The sequence below is a fragment of the Coptis chinensis genome, chromosome 4 (assembly GCF_015680905.1).
Source record: "Coptis chinensis isolate HL-2020 chromosome 4, ASM1568090v1, whole genome shotgun sequence".
NCBI lineage: Eukaryota > Viridiplantae > Streptophyta > Magnoliopsida > Ranunculales > Ranunculaceae > Coptis > Coptis chinensis.
Window position 1 is genome coordinate 80,534,502 of NC_141459.1, and position 19,433 is coordinate 80,553,934.

The 19,433-nt window shown below is 34.8% G+C and overlaps 1 protein-coding gene across 16 annotated transcripts; it reads left to right on the top strand.

Annotated features, from left to right (window-relative positions):
• The first annotated feature begins 12,722 nt into the window (after positions 1–12,722).
• LOC147505040 (uncharacterized) lies at positions 12,723–19,298 on the top strand. 16 transcript variants are annotated; one of them, XM_086557652.1, is made up of 8 exons: positions 12,723–12,846; positions 12,997–13,060; positions 13,802–13,875; positions 13,969–14,064; positions 14,159–14,275; positions 16,039–16,215; positions 17,305–18,042; positions 18,321–19,298. In XM_086557652.1, the coding sequence occupies exons 3-7, from the start codon at positions 13,873–13,875 to the stop codon at positions 17,479–17,481; spliced, it is 570 nt and encodes a 189-aa protein (XP_086413778.1). In that variant the 5' UTR covers positions 12,723–12,846; positions 12,997–13,060; positions 13,802–13,872; the 3' UTR covers positions 17,482–18,042; positions 18,321–19,298. The 16 variants fall into 16 exon arrangements, with proteins under 16 accessions (XP_086413778.1, XP_086413777.1, XP_086413772.1 ...); XM_086557651.1 differs by lacking the exon at positions 12,997–13,060 and having other exon boundaries at positions 12,786–12,846; XM_086557646.1 differs by lacking the exons at positions 12,723–12,846; positions 12,997–13,060 and having other exon boundaries at positions 13,241–13,875; positions 17,275–17,402; positions 17,793–18,042.
• Positions 19,299–19,433: the final 135 nt, after the last annotated feature.

A 19,433-nucleotide genomic window follows, 5' to 3' on the forward strand; every position in this document is an offset into this window, starting at 1 on the left:
ATTAAATATGTTTGGGGAATTAAAAAATCCCCGTTGGTCTCGCTAGAACGATGCAAGATTTAGGGCTATCGCCAAAGCTTTATAAAAGTCGAGAGAGGAGTCTCTTCTTTCACCATAATGTCAGGTGTAGTGTGTGAAATTCTAGATAGGCGTGTTGTATTTATTTCTACGAAAAACAAGCCCGATTATACTAGAATTAAAACTCCCGGAGTAAGATGCGAGGAGTGGAAGAAAGGAGTACCTGAATGCCTCCTTGCTACGCTGGCGTTTGAATAGCGCCTTGTTTACGCTGTTGTTCGTATATAAGAGATTAGAACACTGAAAAACTTGACAAATCGGGTTCGAATCAAACCCGTGGAAACCGAAATTTGCTACGCTGGCGCTGGCGACTTCGACTGGCGCGATCGGTGTAAATTCGAAGTTCCAAGAACTTAGCTGGTCGCGCTCTCTCATTAGGCGCATTCGATTAATAAGAAGAAAATTCCAATAACATAGGTCGGTCGCTTCTCCTTGAAATTCCAAGGCGCCCGCGGTATTTTTCCGAATTTTTCGACAAACTGAAACTAATAACCACAAAGATGAATCAAACAAGGGTGGGTGGGTTTAATGGGACTTAAAAATGACTACTTCTACAAAGAAAACAATGCTAAAGTGCAACTAAGATGGCAGGCCATTTGATAAATGTAAATTGAATAGTCTACCTACGAAATGAACTACGAATCCACAACGCAAGTAAACTAAACTTATTCTTTTACGTGTCTATTATCAAATCTTCTACTCTCGATCTTAATTGCACTAAATGGAGTAAGTTAAGTTCGCTCCACTCCTAGTTCCCTAGCATGGATGTTTTCTAAGTCTAACTAGTAAGCTCTTAAGTCAATGAGAGCTTTACTGAAGGGTGTTATACTACGATGAAACTAAAATGAGTCTACGTTGAATTTAACTACTAATACTATGGAAATATGCTTGTTTTTGAATCTAGTTAAAGGATTAGAGGGAATTGAATCCACCTCGAATCCAACTTAATAACCTAGTATAGATTCTTGTATCTCGATTCTCACGTTCTTACGGCAAGAAATTCGAAGTTCTAATCCCTAGTGTTCATGGCATTTCTACCGAAAGTACTAACTAGCATGTGAAGTCGCCCACCCATTCTCATGGCTTAAACACGACTTTCTAGAGTGGAATAGAATCTACAAACAATTCTACACTAACAACTAAGTTTTCATCAAGGCTTCATCAACCCTCTAATGGAGGTTTTAGCCTTGATTCATTAAACTAACATTTCCCATTGAATCTAAACTAAACATAATGAAAAGATTCTAACTTTATGCGATTTCACTAAACAATAATCGAAATCTAATTAATAACTATGAAATGATAGCAAACAATAATGGAATTTAGATCTATAAATCGAAATTGACAAAATAACTATTTTTATTATCTAATCAATCAAGAACAATAATTTGAGAGTTTAATCTAAAACAAGAATTGAAATGAAATTAAACTTAATTAATCTAATGAAAACTAGATCTAGAATTAAGGTTTAATGGAGGCTAACTAATCTAATTTATTTTCTAACCTAACTATCTACCATTAATGAAGAGCTAAGCTTTTGTTTTTATAGATCCAGATCCAAAATTGTGCATGGGCTTGGAGCCAGGGTTTGGGCCAGAGAATCAGGCCCAAAACCCAATTCTTTCAGTCCAAAAAGGCCTCTTCAGCTGCAGTTGGCTTCCACAGACTTTTCGTCCACTTCTGCTCCTCTGATTGGGTCAAGGCTTGGACCATTACAAAGCTCTTTCCGAGCCGGTCGTTTTGACATAAGGTATGCCCAATTCGAGGTCCGAGTCCAAAGATACGGCTTTGGAAGTTCTGCTGACTTTTGCTCCTCAGATCTCGCTAAAAGTGGTACATTTCGCACATAATGGACTTTGAAGCCTGAAATGCATAAAACGCCAGAATCAGTGTTAACTCTTACTTATTATTCACATAATTGGTCTAACAGTATGATTATTAAGGGGTTAAAACTACAGTTTTGGGCTCTTATCAGTTAATATAATGGAAGTCTTGCTTGGGAAGACGCTATGCCGGTTGAAATGACGGAACTACCTGTCTTCCAAGCTGATAATGATTAAGTTATGGGAAAATATAAAGTGATTGTTTGGATAATTAAAGTATGATAATGTTTATATGTGGTTAGTCTACTCATACCAGCAAATTCCATTTTGCTGACCCATGTTTGCTTTGTTTTGGCAACGTGGGTGTGTTCTTGGGAACATAGGTGGAAGGCAGTGGAACCATGGCGTGTGATTGGGATTCTCGCCTGGAGCAGTCTGGGAGTTTAGTTTATTAGGTCTGATCTTTTGGAAAGATGTAATAACGTAGGTTACATTTTTATATGACATGAGAATACGATGTTGGAAATTGTTATTCTTAAAGTTTGTTTATGTTTGTATTGGGATGGAAGAAAGTTTTTAATAAAGTGATAGTTGAGGAATTTGGAGATTTTTGTTGTTAAGTTGATCCTGTTGTGATGTGGGTTAGGTTTTGACATGTGTTGTATCCACCCCGTCATAGCCTGGGTTTTTAGACAATTGAACCAAGTGATGTTTGAGATATTTATATTTCAAATATTCATTTTTTTTAATTGTTTAGAAATTCGGGCTGTGACATGGGCCCTTGCATATCTTGAATGAAATACAAAGTGAGAGTATACTTCGCTGTTCGTTGCTATACTTTTTGAGTTTTGACGCTTGCTTGCTATGAAGCAAATATTTTTGCGAAACTAACCCCTAGGTGAGTTGTTGACTTGCACATAATCGCCGCCCAACTTCAATCACTCATGGTTGTCTGGGGTTCTTTACCCGAAGGATAATATGTATTTATGTATAACAGATTTCACCAAAACTCACTAAGGCTCTGTTTGGCTGCGACTAAATTCGTAGTACTTAGAGCTGTTTAGGTGACCCAAATCTGGAGATAAATTGATTGAGAGGAATAGTCTCTTCTATCACAGATTTTGCAAATCCAGTGTTTGGGTGGTGAAAAAAATATTGATTATCCGAAAAAACCCCAAATCAAACAATCATTGGCAACCCAACAATTTTGTATCAAAATTCAGTAATTTCATCTGAAACAGCAATCACTTTCCATAAACATCTCTTCTTTTAGAGATTATGTACACTCTTTCATCTTTTCTTCAATTACAAAAATACATATATTAAAGATGGAGTTTGTGAACATTAAGGGTTTGTCTGGTTCACGGAAAAAGGTGGAAAATAAAACGTTTTCCAGGAATTTGAAATGCGTCACGTGTTTGGTAACATGCGGAAAACCAAAAAAATAGAAATTGGTTTCTCTAAAACATAAAAAGGAAAGAAAACAACTAACTTAAAATAAAAAAGGAAGTCGTTTTCTATTTTCCATCCCGACAACAACTCACGGCTAGTGAACTGGAAAAAAAAAATTGTTCAAGCTCGAGAAGGTAAGTTTCCCACTCTCTCTTCTCTCTTCTCTCATTGATTAATGGTGGTCTCCCTCACTTCTATGTTCATATCTCAAAGGTTTCAAACACATCTCCACCGATCAAATCAGCGTTTGTTTGAGCATAATAAGGTACGAATTTTTTGTTATTTGATTCAAACCATCCATTAAAATATCGATTTGGGGTCGTTGTTGTGATTTCTTTGTACCAATTAGTTCATTTTTATGTTTTATTGTTTATGTGGTTTGGATGTTGTAGATCTGGTGTTTTGAGATTGTTGATGGTAGTTAATTTGTGTTTATTGATGTTTATATAGTGATGAGTTGTTCATTTTGTAAAACTTTGTTACTGTTTCATATTGGTTTTGAGTTTTGCGTGTGTTTTTGGTCTTCTTCTTCGGTTTGTAAGACCAGAAAACTAGTATGCAAACTTCCTTTTAATCGCGGAAATTGAAAGTTTATGTTGAAGCTTCTTCTTCTATAGTTCGATCTAGCCTTGTGTTTTTGAATTTCCTTTGTACTTTGTTTGTATTGTGAACATTGGCTATGATCTTTCCTTTTACTTAGATGAGTAGTGACAACAATTTTGAAAGGACGCGTAAGGTAGCTGCCATCGTTGGAGCTATGGCAGCGGTTACAAGTGCAGTAACTACCGTTTTCGCACTAGCAGATAGCATACCAAGGAAGCCATATGTGAATCGTGACATCGACAGAAAATTCTACTTGGATGGTATAATCAATGATGATAGTGAGTGTTACGATCTTTTGAGGATGAGTAAAGAGTCGTTCCGAAAGTTGGTTGTTTTATTTAGAGAAAAGAATTTGTTAAGAGATTCAAGGAATACGAAAGTTGAAGAGCAAGTTGCTGAGTTCCTTCATACTATAGGGCATAACGTAAAACCCGAGTCATCAAACATAATTTTTTACGTTCAGGGGAAACAACTAATCGATATTTTCATATTGTTCTAAAAGCGATTCTTAGTCTTTACAAGGATCTAGTGGTGGAACCAACCACTGATATGGAAACACCTCCAATTATACGATGTAATGAAGTGAGATTCTGGCCTTGGTTTAAGGTAAAATATAAATATATTCTTTAGTTAAAATTGTTAAAAGTTTTCTTATATTTTAAGTAATTAGTTTTTTATTGATTGTAAATAAGGATTGCATTGGAGCAATAGATGGGACTCATATTCGTGTGAAGGTTTCGAAGGTATACCTTAATAGATTTCGTGGGAGGAAAGAAAAACCTACACAAAATGTCTTGGCTGCCGTTTCCTTTGATCTTAGGTTTACTTATGTGTTAGCTGGTTGGGAAGGGTCAGCTCATGACGCACGGGTACTTGAAGATGCTTTAACAAGACCTAATGGACTTAAAGTCCCTGAAGGTATATATATAAATGTATATATGAATGTATTGTTTACTTATGTAATATGGTAGATAATGATCCCTATAAATAATGTTATTTCCCTTGTAGGGAAATATTACTTGGTAGATGCTGGTTATCCTAATCGCATGGGATTCCTTGCTCCATTTCGCGGTGTTAGATACCACTTGAAAGAATGGAGTGAGCATGAACCAGAAAATGAGAAGGACTTATTTAATGTTCGTCATTCATCATTAAGGAACTTTGTTGAACGAGCTTTTGGAATCCTAAAGAAACGCTGGAAGATATTGGATGATTCCGAGTCTTTCTTCTCTTTTGATACACAAGTAGATGTGGTCCTGGCTTGTTGTATCCTACACAACTATATCATCGGTGTCGCTCCTAATGATTTGTTCCTTTCAGAGCCAGATCCTGAACCTGAGAGTGGAGAGCCTCCAAAGAAAAAGACAAAACTTACTCAGAAGGAGCAACGTGAGCAAAAGAAAGAGTGGGCTGCATTTAGGCTGAATATGGCAATGGGTTATGTGGGATAACAACTTAGTAAAAAAAAAGCAAAGGTGACAATGAAAGAGCAACTTTAGAAAAATTAGGAGTGGGATAACAAGTGGTGTTTGTACTGTAGAAGAATTTGTGATGCAAGCTTTGTACATAGACTATTATGGTTTTTGTTTTCCTAGTTCTATGCTTGTATAAGACTTCAATGGTGATTAATATGATACTATGTTTTGATTGTGTAACGTTTGATGTAATTTTTGTTATACTTAAGGTAGTTTAGATATGTGCGATGGTTACTTGCACCTACTTGTTCCATACATGGGATAACTATGCTGATTTGTTAATTGTGTCATGTGACTAACATAATATTTAGGAATGGAAGAAACTCAACAATCTGTGAAAGGAAAGTCCAAGCAAGAGAAAAAGAATTATAGGTGGACTGATAAGAAAGAGAAAGTTTTGATCTCATTTTTTAGCAGTGTGTGAGAAAGGGAGAAAAGAAGGAAAAGCATTCAAAGAAGTCCACTTTTACACAAAGTGACTAAAGCTTGTTTCCGATGCCTTTAACGATTAATTTGCATCAAGGAAAATGTTGTTGGTCGTGATGAAAACTACTAAGGCAAAATATGCAATGATTAAGAGCCTTAAGGAAAGGAGCGGTTGGGCGTGGGATGATGAGCTTAAGATGATCAAAGTTGACAAAGAAGATGCTGAAGATTTTATTGAGGTATTTGTTTTTTTTTTCAAACTCAACAGTTGAATCTTTTACTGCCATGTCTTTTATTAAAAATTGGTTCTTGAAGTTGTTTGTTTGAGGTATATGTTTATATGATGATTAGGCTTGTTGTTTGAACTGAGTTTAATGTTCTTTTATACCCAAGGTTGGCTGATGAAGGTGTTAATGTGCTGATGAAGGTTTATTTTCACTGGTTTAGTGGTTTGATTATTTAATTGGGATTTGTTTATTTGCTCTTGGATTGTTCAGTTTAAGCTCATAAGTAGTGTTCATTACTTGTTTCTTCATTACTGTTGCTGCTTTTCTTTGTTTGGGCTGATAATTAGTGTAGACCAAATAGGGGGATACTTTCTCTAGCATGTAGAGTTGGATGGAACTTTTGAGGCTTTGAAAAAGTTTAAGTTAATTATTAAAGATGAGAACTGTAGGATTGTCGCAAATGGGCACAGTAAATGGATTTAACTGCTTAAGACTCAAAGTACATGCTCAATGACCTCACTGAAAGTGTCTTGATAGTTAATTTATATGTAGTACCTATTTCAGTAGCTTTCTATTCTCCTGTTTGTTTGATGTCTATAATTGCTGCTGACGTGAATTAATTTCTAGGCGGTCGTCTAAAAAATTAGAATGTTTAGTATTTATTGATGAGCCCTATTGACGATGGAATTTCTTTGGCTAATAGATCATCAAAGTTGGGAAGGGTTTGCCCATTTGGTTGATCAAGTGGATAGGAGTACAGAAATTTGCCCCGACCAAGTTGATTGGGGGAGTTCGACAAATCTATTATAGTAGGTAGTCTTGTCATGTAGAAAAGGTGGACTTCCATTCCGCCAGTGCTAAGCTAGATAAAACCTTGTGGCACAACATGGTATTTGCCCATATGTCACAATACCAACGACCTGAAGCATTTTAAAGCCATTTCATTCACTTACAGAATTGAAGTTGACTTCCCATAATGCTCTGTCTTGGATACTTATTCTCCTATTAGCTGTTTATTGTCCTTAAATATTGTTTACTTCACTCTATCTTTTTATTCTGCACAACATAGAATGTCGGTAGTCTTTGTCGGATCGATCTCATATGGTATTAATAAAGATGATATTGAATTTATGTAGGATAATCCATATGCAAAAGGCTTGTTGAATGTCCCAATAGAGCAATATGATGAGTTGTCTCTTGCTTGTGGGGATGACCAAGCTCTGAGGGAGTTCGAAAGGCAATTGCAGATATACAATCTGAAACCGTTGATATTGAAGATGTAAGCGAGACTCGAGGGGCACCACAAAAGGTAAAGAGGAGTAGACAAGTGGGAGGAAGCATTTTCGCTTGACGGGTTATCATGACAAGTTTCCGCCTAGCAAATGCAGTGAGTAACGTCGATCAAAGCTTTTGTGACCGAGTCTTCTATGAAGTGATGAACATGGAAGGGTTTGATACTCTAATGTTAAACTCAGCTTTTGAGTATCTAACTGAAAACCCTCTTGCCGGGAAGCAGTTTATTTCAAAGACTCATGAACTTCGTATGAATTGGTTGACGAGTTTTGCGGCAAGAGAGTGACTATACAGTTTTCATATTGATTGGCAAAATCAGATGAAGAACCCAACAAGCAAATGAACCGGATTACTGTCATCCACATCCAGATTTTGCGTGGATGGTACTGCTTTTGCATTTAGAATATATGGAAGTTAGTGTATCGATTTTATGTTCTTGAGGTGATACTAATACTAATGTTGTCGATATTTTTCTTAGAACTGATTTTATGTTCCTAGAACTGATTGTTTAGTCTAGTGCACACAACTGATAGGTTTGCTTGGGCATATTGGAACTTTGCATGTTGAGGGTATGTCCTTAATATCTTTAGATTGGATTGCTGGAATTTTTAGTAGTAGTTAGTAGTAGTTTTGACTGTATGCAGATGCGTAGTCTGATGCTAGCTAACATGTGTAATTTTAGCTTGTGTTCTTGAGTTCTTGCTTTGTGGAGTTTGTTATTCCCTGACTAAATACCATGATAAGTTTGCTCTATTATTATGGTTTCACCGATAAATTTGTCTTTTGCATTGTTTCTTTCTACGGAATAGGATTTTATTTATTGCTTAGGTTGGTGATATCCCTGTTAAAGATTTGTTTAGTTTACGTAGGTAACAGAGGCGTGAGCTTATAATGCATTAGTCTAAACTCTGTTACCCTAACCGAGGGTAGCAAACATTAATTTGAAGAATGGGTTGTCTCCCAAATTGCAAGGCAAAAGGATTCAAAATTTGGTTTTGTTAGTAGAATTGAGCCTCGGCTTTTGGCCCTTTGAGGCTTTGCACTTTTGAATGCTTAGTTGTTAACTATAATGACCTCGTTGTTTTAGTGGGTATGTCCTTAATATCTTTAGATTCTATGCAAGATGTGCTTTGCGTTTTTTTTGCCTCAGTTTGTTATGCTTTTCCTATGTATGCAAGAATTATCTCGTGGCTTGCTACGTGACTCATATTTATCGACCGCTGAGAGAAACCGAATGCCTTATCATTGCATTGAAAATTTGTTTGAAATATTATTTGGTACTTTTTTTCCGGAGATTGTAAGCTGTACAAAGATCTAGATCTTGTGATGGAGGTTGCTACCTTTGCATTAGGTAAATTTTGTGGAGTGCTAGATAACTAAATAATTATAGAGCAAACAGCTATGTTGCACTTCTTGTTTCTTTTTTCGTACTATGTATAGGATTTGGCTAATATAATCCCATTAAAATTTGAATTGCATATGGCTCTCCTCTTTATGAAGAATGAAGCATCTGTGATTGGAATTGACCCTCGAATTGAGTAAGAATTTAAGAATAAGCAAGTACATTAATTAGTCATAGTTTGAACTTAAATACATTTTCATGGAAAAGTTTTTCAATATACCAAACAGGTGGAAAATAAATTCCTGTAAAACATTTTCTTTTCCGGTTGAACCAAACACAAAAAAAATTTTTTTATGGAATTTGAAATCAAGGAAAAGAATTTCTTATAGAAACAACTTTCCAGGAATTTTAAATTCCTTGAACTAAACATAGCCTAACATATTTCTTTTGGAGAATGATGTATTGAAAGAAAGAGAAAGAAAAAGAATAAGAAAAACTGTGGGTGAAATGAAACTAGAGAATGAAAGACAAAAGAGTGAAGAAGATGAGCAAAAGTTTTTTCTTGTTTCCTCTTTCTCTCTCCTCATTATCAAACCTGATTTACCGTATCTCTCATATTCCTTTGGATTTCAATATCCTTACTTTTGTGTCTACGCAATTCACTAGGGTACATAACCTATTTTTGCTTTTTTCGGACCAAACACCCACATTACTTAAACATGGCCACCACATCACCTATTCATTAATATGGACTCATTATACAACCTGCCAAACAGGGCCTAATGCAAACTTTTTCGTCACACCTAGGCCCTAGCAAAGCCCAATTTTTTACTCTGGTTGTTTATGCTGTTACTGAAGATATCAAGATGGCAAGCCGGGACGAAGTGTGGAGCGTTTCGATCCGATGAAAGCAACCTTAATTGGGAGCGACCTTAAGTGCGAGTGACTGAGGCATTCACCAAACCCCTCCGATCTCACTGCCCCCCAATTGCATCGAAAAAAAAAGAAGATATCAAGACGGTAGTTTTTCAACTCAGTTGTAAATCTTGAATAAGTTGTAAGGAGAGAGATCCATATACAACATTTTTATTCAACAATCTATACAACACCCTTTTACAAGTTGTATCAAAGGCTAATACTTTGTGACTATGACCATACCACTATAGAGATCATATCTACAAAATTTCATATCATTCTAAAATTTCTATCCCTTTCAAAACTTGATTTGAAAATGTAATTTATTTTAACAATTAAGTTTTAAAATTTTACAACTCTCTTTTGGCATCTTTAGAAATTTCCAAATGAGCTCATTTTTTGCAAATATGTTCTTCATGTACGAAAATGACATCCACAAATAAGTCGTAAATAAATTTGTAGAGTGAGATGAAGGCCATTGTATAAACTGTTCTATATGCAAAGTTGTAATGCTGAAGTCGTTGTCGTTGTCTAGCCTCCAACATGCTGATCAACTTGATCAGAGGGCCCAAACGGTTGAAGGTAAAAGTTATAGTTTTAGAAGTTGAATAATGAAACAACAGTCATCCTAAGCTTCTTCATTATGGGGCTAATAAGATTGATCTTTTAGTGGGAAAACTGTGAAAGATTTGCTGGAGTATGCAATAGTAAAATGTATACTTTGAACATCGTGCATCCATCGCAACATCAGATAAAAGAAAATAGCCATTTATTCAAGTTACGAAGGAGTTACCTCCTACTATTTTCTTATCAGAATACCACAATATAATACATGAGAATTCTCGATTTAAAGTGAGCACACGCCACTAAATTTCTGGTAACCAGACAAGCAGACTATAATACATTTCACAAATTCTATGTATAGACGCACCTTTATAACTAGGGCGAACTTCTATCAAACTACACTTAATTACTACATAACTCAAACAGGGTTATATGAATAAAGCAGAAAACAGGCCTTCTGTTAAATGGATTATCCGGATATGGTGTCTTCGACAGTTTATTTAGTGTCTTGAACAGTTTTTTTTTCATTTACACTTATTATATGGTCATGGAAAAGAATACTGCTCTAGACGCTCTCCCACCGCCCCGACTACTGCCTAACGTTTTTTTTAGAACACTGTTCATATCTCGAACCTATGGGCCTAAATAAAGCCATAACAGTTGTCCTTATTTTTCTTTTCATATTTTTATTTATTTTATTTTTCCGCTAATATTTTTGTATTTTTGTTGACGGTTCATACAACCTCATTTTTATTTGATGTTTCTTTTTGTTGGCTGTTTTTTATTTTTTCATCACCACTTTTTGATCCCCTAACCAACTTGTCGTGGTCACTATCTCATGAACTTACAACTTTGTCCAAAAAGATTAAAAAAAACATTAGTTTTCAACCTAGTGGTATGTCTATGTAAATCAGGTGTTGGGTTAGGTGTTCATAGGTCGGTTCTTATGGGTTTCGGTTCTGGGTCTATTTTTAGCGGTTCCTATCGAGTTCGGTTTTTTTCTTATATTTTGAAAACCCGGATCCATACTCATTAATTAAATCGGTTCCGGTTCGGGTTTTGGTTCCTTCTCGGGTTATATATTTTTATTGCTAAAATTATTTTTTTTAGTTATATAACCGATATAAAAGTTGATTTACGACGACTATAACACTTGTCATCGATATTTTTGCCCTCTCATAAGAAATAATGATCCTAAATTCAATAATAGTATTTGGAAGTTATCTAAAAATTTTAAATACATTCTCATATATTATACGTATGTGTATATTTTAAATCGAACATGTGTATATTATACTATACGTAATGCATCATATATAGAATAAATACCACATGTATCACAATTGTTAGTTAGCATTGCATGTATTCATTATCAAATATATATACATATAATATATAAAGCATGTACACGTTCATATAGACAATGCATTAGTTAATTCATAGTATACGATACATGAAGACGTAAACACGTAAACATTATTATTAATATTTATAATACACATATTTAATATAATATTATAAAAAATGCATTTAATAATACACATTCACTATTATGCTAAATGTTATATATATTTAGTATGATTTTACACCTAACAAATATAGACTATATATCTCTACTACTAGTATAGTATATAATGATCGTGGCCTCTTAAATTCATCCGGGTCTTTTTCTGACGCATAATACCCTTGATGAATAATAAAATCAGATGCCTACATATTTATTAATGAGGACTACTTTGTTTTTTTATGTCTTTATAAATTTTCAGTATCGATATTGTCTTTAAATTAAAGTATTACTTAACACTTCAAATAAGAGGAATCGGTCATTTTACATGTGATGATGAATTAAAAAACCATATCCACGCCTCATTTTGAGTTGCACGCCACTATAAATGCAACTAATTGCTTATTAAATGACATTTAATTAGGCGGTTAAAGAAAAAATGAAAAGACCAGAGAGAGAGAGAGTACGAAACCCAAACTCTCTTTCTTATCTCCTTCTCAATCAAGAACAAACCACGAACACCCCCAATATTCTAGATTAAGACCTACACCAAATTCGATCCAGATTATCCAATCTCTCTCTATCTTCTCTTCATTTTTTGTTCCATTCCCGATTCAAGCAGAGAAGACCTATATGAAGCTTTTCTTTATCTTAAAAAATCAAAATATTTATTAGCACTCACGATCGGTTATTTTCCAAACTTCAACTAAAGATTTGTTCAATCTCGAATTGAAGTCCATCGAAGGTTGGCCGGTTTGTCCCGTCGATCATTCTTCATGTTTGTTGATTTATTCTTTCAATCTTCTTTTTTTTTTTTTAATTATTATTTATGAGAATCTCTCTTGAGGTTATCGCGAATTTTTTGGAGTTGGTAGGTATTAACTTGACGGATCATTATTTGTTTTGTTGTGGATCTTGATGACTGAGCTCTATTCTTTTCGGCTAAAATACAAGCAAATTGTTGGATGCTTATCGAAGTCATATATGGTTTAGTCAATAACTTTAGGAACTTGAGAAAAAATGAAAGAGAAAATTATTTAAATAATTGTTTATTTTAATAATAAGTACTGCCTTATCCTGAATGATTTTATGCATTGCAGAGGTTGGATGGGGTTTGTAGTGGACTCGTAGTGTGTTGAATAAGGTATGCCAAACTTTCAAGTAGATTTGCACTTTTGCAGTCTTTTGGCAACTTCCCCATCTCTCTTTTATGAAGCTTCTATAGTCTAAGACCCTTTTTTAAATTTACATGTACAACTTTCTAAGCTAATTACTTTGTTTTGTATTTTACCAGGTGATTGGTGCATGTTGTGTTGCTTGCAACTAGCTAAATTTTTGCCAATTTCACACAATTCATGGTCAGTAATCGAGATCAAGGCCCAAAATATCGCCGATATATCCGATAAATCTTGGTAAATTGGTACACCGATATCAATATTTTTCGACATATATCTACCGAATATTGAACCCTTTTTTTTTCGATATATATTAGAATTTCGATATAAAATTTTTATATCACGATATAATTGATATTTCGATATAATCGATATATATCAGTTGACTTTTTGACCATTTTTTAATATAAATCTGATATTTCCGATATTTTAAATAGTTTGGACTGGTCACCAAAAAAATGGATATATCCGATATTTTCGATATATCCGATATATATCGGTTTTTGGGTACACCGATATATTGATCGATATCGATATTTTGGGCCTTGATCGAGATCACTCTCAATGCTATGTCATAGTGTATATAGATGCATAATGCTTTTGGATTGGATTTCACTAGCCTTCACTTTATTTTGTCTATTCTTTTATAATCTTTTCACATGCTTCCATTGATAATTTCATTAGAAATCAATTTTTTGGTTGTGGTTCTATGATTGTATTTCTCTCTACCGGAATTAGTTATTTGTTTAATTTGTGTTCTCATCAGTCTTTGTCAAGAGATTAATTATGCCTAATACTTGGTATGCATGTTCTTTCTTCTGGTCAACATAAACATCTTCATTCTATTGGAAGTAAGCACTGTGTTGTTTCGTCTTTATTTCCACCGTATACTGATAACACTGATATATATATATAATATCTTAGTGTATCTTAGTCCAGGATTTAATCTTAAAAACCCTTCTGCTTACCACCACGACATCTTAGTGCTTGGAGTAATGGTATGACCAATTTCTTCTTTTGGTTTGTTTTCCATTGAGGGCTCACTCTTCTTTTATCGTTAACTATATGCAATTTGGAATTCATGATTCAAGGTTTTGCTCTGTGGGCTGATTGGTCTACCTCCTTCAAACGGTGTCCTCCCTCAATCCCCCATGCATACTAAGAGCCTTGCTGTTCTTAAGAAGCAGGTACATTGAAGTACTCTGAAGATTATTCTCTTGACCAATTTTTTCTGGTATTACAGTATTTGAATGCCTAATTAATGTCATTAATGGTCCACAGTTGATTCGAAAGAAAATGGTACGGAGTGCTAAAGAATGCATAAAGCAGCAGGCTAGCAACACAGCAATGTATGGCAAGATGCAAGCTGTATTTATAGAAATGGACAAATCCCTTACTGTAAGTTACATTCGACATAAAAGACCTTTTTGTCAATTTCTACATCAGCTTTACATATTATTACCCTTTTTCTATACATATTTGGAAAGGATTCCCATATTTCACTAACGTGGGAAGGGTGAAGAAGTTGTGTCCTATAGATTGCATTTTGGCGGCATAGATTTTGTTCTATGACATTACAACATGTAATGTATTTGTTAGCAATGGCTTGTGTGTTTAATCACTTGAAGGAAGTGATTATTAGTTAAGACATATTAAAGAGATGACACAGGAAAGACAGTATATTGTATATATTTATCACTGTGTCAAGTGCCCATTTATTTGGATGGTTTAGAATGAACTAATCCATTACTATGACCTCATTGTTGAAATTTGTTGATTAACCACTGGATCACGTCAATTCTTTTATTTGTTGTTTCTGACTCGCTTAGTTGAGTAGTGGTAGCATCCAACTCAGCTTGCAGGGGTACGACTGATTGGAATGCTTATTGGCCCCCAAATAGATCATAAATGCTATCCTCCACCAGTACCCACGTGCTCCTAGAACTTACCCGACCTAATCTATAGAGAGAATCTAATTCATATACCCAAATATACTCTAACGGTCTGACCTACCACCAAACAGTTCATACACTTAATCCATTGAGATAGAGGTCCTTGAAATGTGTTGTGTTGACTAACACTAGAAGTCTCTAGCGATGCTCACTAACACTAGAGGAATTCCTAATTTGAAATATAACTTATTCTTTATACTTTTGACAACCACTAGAAGTCCAACTAGAGTAGAGCCTATTTCTGAATTTTTCCCTTTATTTAACACCCTTTCTAACAAGCTTTTTGATTTCTTCCAATTTAGTGTTTATGAATCAAGTGGTACTTTCATTTACAGATTTTGAATCAAGTAGTACTTCCATTTACAAATTCGCTGATGCCATTTCTTTCCCAAAACAATTTTTGATTTGTTGCTTTTTGATTTCTCGTGAGGCTTTGATTACTGAAAGTTCCGTGACATGCCCTTGGGATGTTAGCACTCTATTCTTCTCTTCTCAATGCATTATTTACTAAGTTTCCCATATGTTGTACGACGAACCAACAATACTTTTTCTTTTCTGTTGTGGGGTATTACACGGATAACTTTGTGGATAACAAGCATGCTTATGTATGATTTTGCCTAAGTTCAGTCTTTTAGGGTGCTTCGATCGGTTTTCACCATGTAAGGACCATACATTATATGTTAGATCAAAACCATTTTGAATGCCTTTGGACTTCGTCAAACAACCATCTTTTCCCGTTCCGACATTATCAAGGACAAGGACATGTTGTGAACCCTTCATATTTTTTTTGTGCCAAATCAATAAAATTATCCACCCTTTCTCTATAGATGGTGCTCACTCGGTTTGGTTCATGAATCCACTCTTTCTGAATTGGCTGTGACATTCTACCCTTATGTAGGTACAACGATAAGAAAAAAAAAGAAAGGTAACTCTCGAGTTAGTTAGTTTGAACTTTGAAGCAATTATAAATTTGAGAACATGCTCCCTCCTTCTCAAAGAGTTTATTCATGGAAAAAGGTAGGTGAACTTCTTCTCATACTTTAGATTCCTATGTTGCGCTGCCCTTCACTCATACTTTAGATTCCGATGTTGCTACAATTTATCCTTTTCCAAAGTTTATTACACTTTGTCATATGCTTTCTTCAATATTGAAAGTCCTGCTTTGTTACATGAACTTAACCACTTAACCATTTAATTATTTGAAGATAGGGTCACGAAACGATTGCCATTTGTTCTCAAGATCAACGTGTCTGGATTTATGAATCTTATTATTGCGTTTGGATTTCCCGGTCTTTTTACTGCCAAGCGTTTAAAGAATTTCGATTTATTATAGCAAACCCCACTCAGATGCGCACTGCCGCTTCACCGAAAGGGAATCATCAACGGGTACACATCTCTCTCTATTATTTTTTTCTTTTTCCTTATTATGGTATTGCGAATTTGATCACAAGAAGCTATGCTTATATATTATTTACTCAATTTTGAAAATCAAAGTTCTCTTGCAATAGGGTTCACTTATTTATAACTTAAACGCATTCAGTTTATTTGCTTCCACTTAGAGTGTTATTTTATTCTGCTCATCAATATTTTTGCATCCTGATTAATTGTGAAGCGCAATGGTTGAATATCACAATTGTTTACCCTAGGTATGACCCACTTCAGATAATCCTAACATTTCATTGCTTTATTGTTATTCATTTAATTCTTGGCGTAAACCAAATAATTATTGACTCATCAGATGATTACTAATAAGTTATTAAGTTATATAATAATGCATTCTTGCGTTACTGGTCCAAAGCCCAAATAAAGGAGGATGGAAAGAGTTATACTGTGATGTTGTATAAGGTAGAATATTACTTTTTCCACATGGCTTTGACGAGGTCTACTAACTCAGGCAAATATACCCTTTTACAGGTGTTTAGTAATTGTTAGAATAAACCAACTCAAATTATATGCTCTGTCAAATCGGCGTGTCAAGAGATAAATGAAGCTAAATGCTCTGTCAAGAGAGGGGCATTCAGTCTACCTGTGGATTGTCGTCTGCATTGTGCTTAAATGACACAATTTGTAAATGAATGCACACTTCGCTGCAATCTATTATAGCTACATTATGACACAATTTGTAAGGATTTTAAATCAGGAATATTTTCTTAGCATCCCTTTAACAAATAAAGCAATACATCACGTGATGTATCTATTTTTTTTTTTTACTTGCTCTATTTTTTGACTTGGAAAGCATTTATATTTCATTGTACAATGGACTGAAATGTAAATAACTAAATATATTAATAAGGTGATATGTTGTTGATACATTGCATGATATTAGAGCTGATTAAAGTGACATGTTACGCTGAAAATGGTTTTTCCATAGAACCATATATTAATATTCAGATTCAGCCCTCTGAAGTCTCATTGTTTCTTTTGGGATGTCGCCTTCTACAACAGTTTGTGGTTGACATGTGTGCCATATTTTAGACAATGAAGATGAGATTTTATCGGGATAATCAGCAGACTATTAGGTCCGAGTTGTACCAAGACATTCAAGATGCACTAAACTTTGGGGAGACATGCAGGTACCTTATATCTTTGAGCATATCTCCACATATTCTAGCTGCACATTGGCATTCTCCATTTGATATTGTCTATCTATAATATGATTCAAATTGATGGTAGAGCTTGAGTACGAAATTTAGCGCCTGTTGTTATTATCACCATTTTCACTGGATGTGGACGTGTATTGGCTCATTAGATACAGTTTAGTGTTGCAGAACTTGCATTTAGCTGAAAATATTTGTTTTATGAGTTACCAAAGTTATCCCCATATCGCGCTACCACTGGAAATTTCCTAGCAGTTAAATTTCATGAATAGACAAACATTGGAATTTCATGAATAGATAGACATTGGAATTTCTATTAGGCAGTTTGTTCAGTAGAATGAACATGATCTTTTCATTCTCTTTCAGAAAAAATATCGCCTAATAACCAAGCTGTCTCAGGTGATATCTTTTTTGCCTTAGGAGTAATGGATCCTCCGCTACTAACATTATGGATTGTCATAATTTTCTTCGGCGACAGTAAGTTCTGTCTCACAATTTCAATTTGGTTTCTTATTTAAGAGTTTGATCATTTATGTGCGCTTCTGTAAATATTAATGATGTCGGCGGCAAGCACACTTTTTCAGCTGCAAAAGCCTTTTCGAATTTTCACAAGAAGGTGAGATAGCACATTAAGTAGTACAATTTAGTAGCACAGAATGTGCTTTATGTAGAAAATGATAGATTACGGAATTCCCAAAGTCATCCTAACAACGTGCTTCCCTTGGAAACTTCCTAGCGATAAATGTTGAGAATAGTCAGTGGACTTATTACCGAAAACCTTAACGGTTTGTGATTTCTAATAAGCAATTGGTTACTAGAATATCTGTGATTCCTAATAAGATAAATAGCTTATTAACCAAGCTGTAAAATTGTCTTTGGTGGTTTCTTATTCAGGAGTCTGATAAATTCTAAAGCTTTTGTAAATATTCATGATTGTGGTTTGCATACTGTTTCACATACAACGGTCTTTTAAAACTTTTACAAGATGATAGCTCGAAGAAGAAATACTGTTGTGGATAAGTTTCTGTTGAGATGAAAAGAGAGAAACGCATCAGATTTTCCTCTCAGGAACTAACGACTGCTACTAACAATTTTGCTAACGTTTTGGGCGAAGGTGGGTTTGGTGCACTTTATAAAGGAATTTTAGATAATGAAGCTCCAGTAGCAGTGAAGATTCTGAATGGGAGTTCTGACAAGAGAATTGAAGACCAGTTTATGGAAGAAGTGGGTACCATTGGAAGAAGGGGACTATGATGTCTGCGTGAACCGAATGCCATAACTCATCATCGTTTCACATGAAGTGGGGTAAATGGATAAAGCCTTGATAACATGGAGGGTGGGGATGGATCAGAAAATTACAACAACCGTTAACATGCTAACAGATCTACACAACGACAATCTTCACTCATATCTATAATAGTTTAATTGTTTGCTATTTAGGAGTGATGCAGATTCTGATCCGTAGCAAGCAAGGGTATGCCAGATCATGTATAAGACTTTGATAGAGCTCATGTCAATCATGAAATCGTTGCTTGAGAGCTCCTGAGGAAAATGCTTCTTGGAGGATCGAGCCATTTACTACATGAAACTAGCACAGTAGTTTTGGAGTTTTACAAAATCGAGTTACCTACTTATGATAGAGAAAACACCCAGCAAGGCTTGAAAATTGAAGATTGGAGTTTTACAAAATTGAGATACCTGCTTATGATAGAGAAAACACCCAGCAAGGCTTGAAAATTGAAGATTAGTTGCCTGTAATTTGTTACACATTGTCCCCATTTTATCTATGTTGATAACATATTACTACTTTCACATGCCGTGAATCTTATATCTATTTTTTCTTCTTCTATTACAAACACGTTACTCGATGCATTCTTAAGAAATTCTTCACCAGATTTTGCATATAACAAAGCTCTGTACCATAAATATTTTTGCAAGTAGAACGTCTAACAAAAAAATTGAAATCGAATAGTGGGATCTTTTAGCAAATTAATAGTATAATTCAAT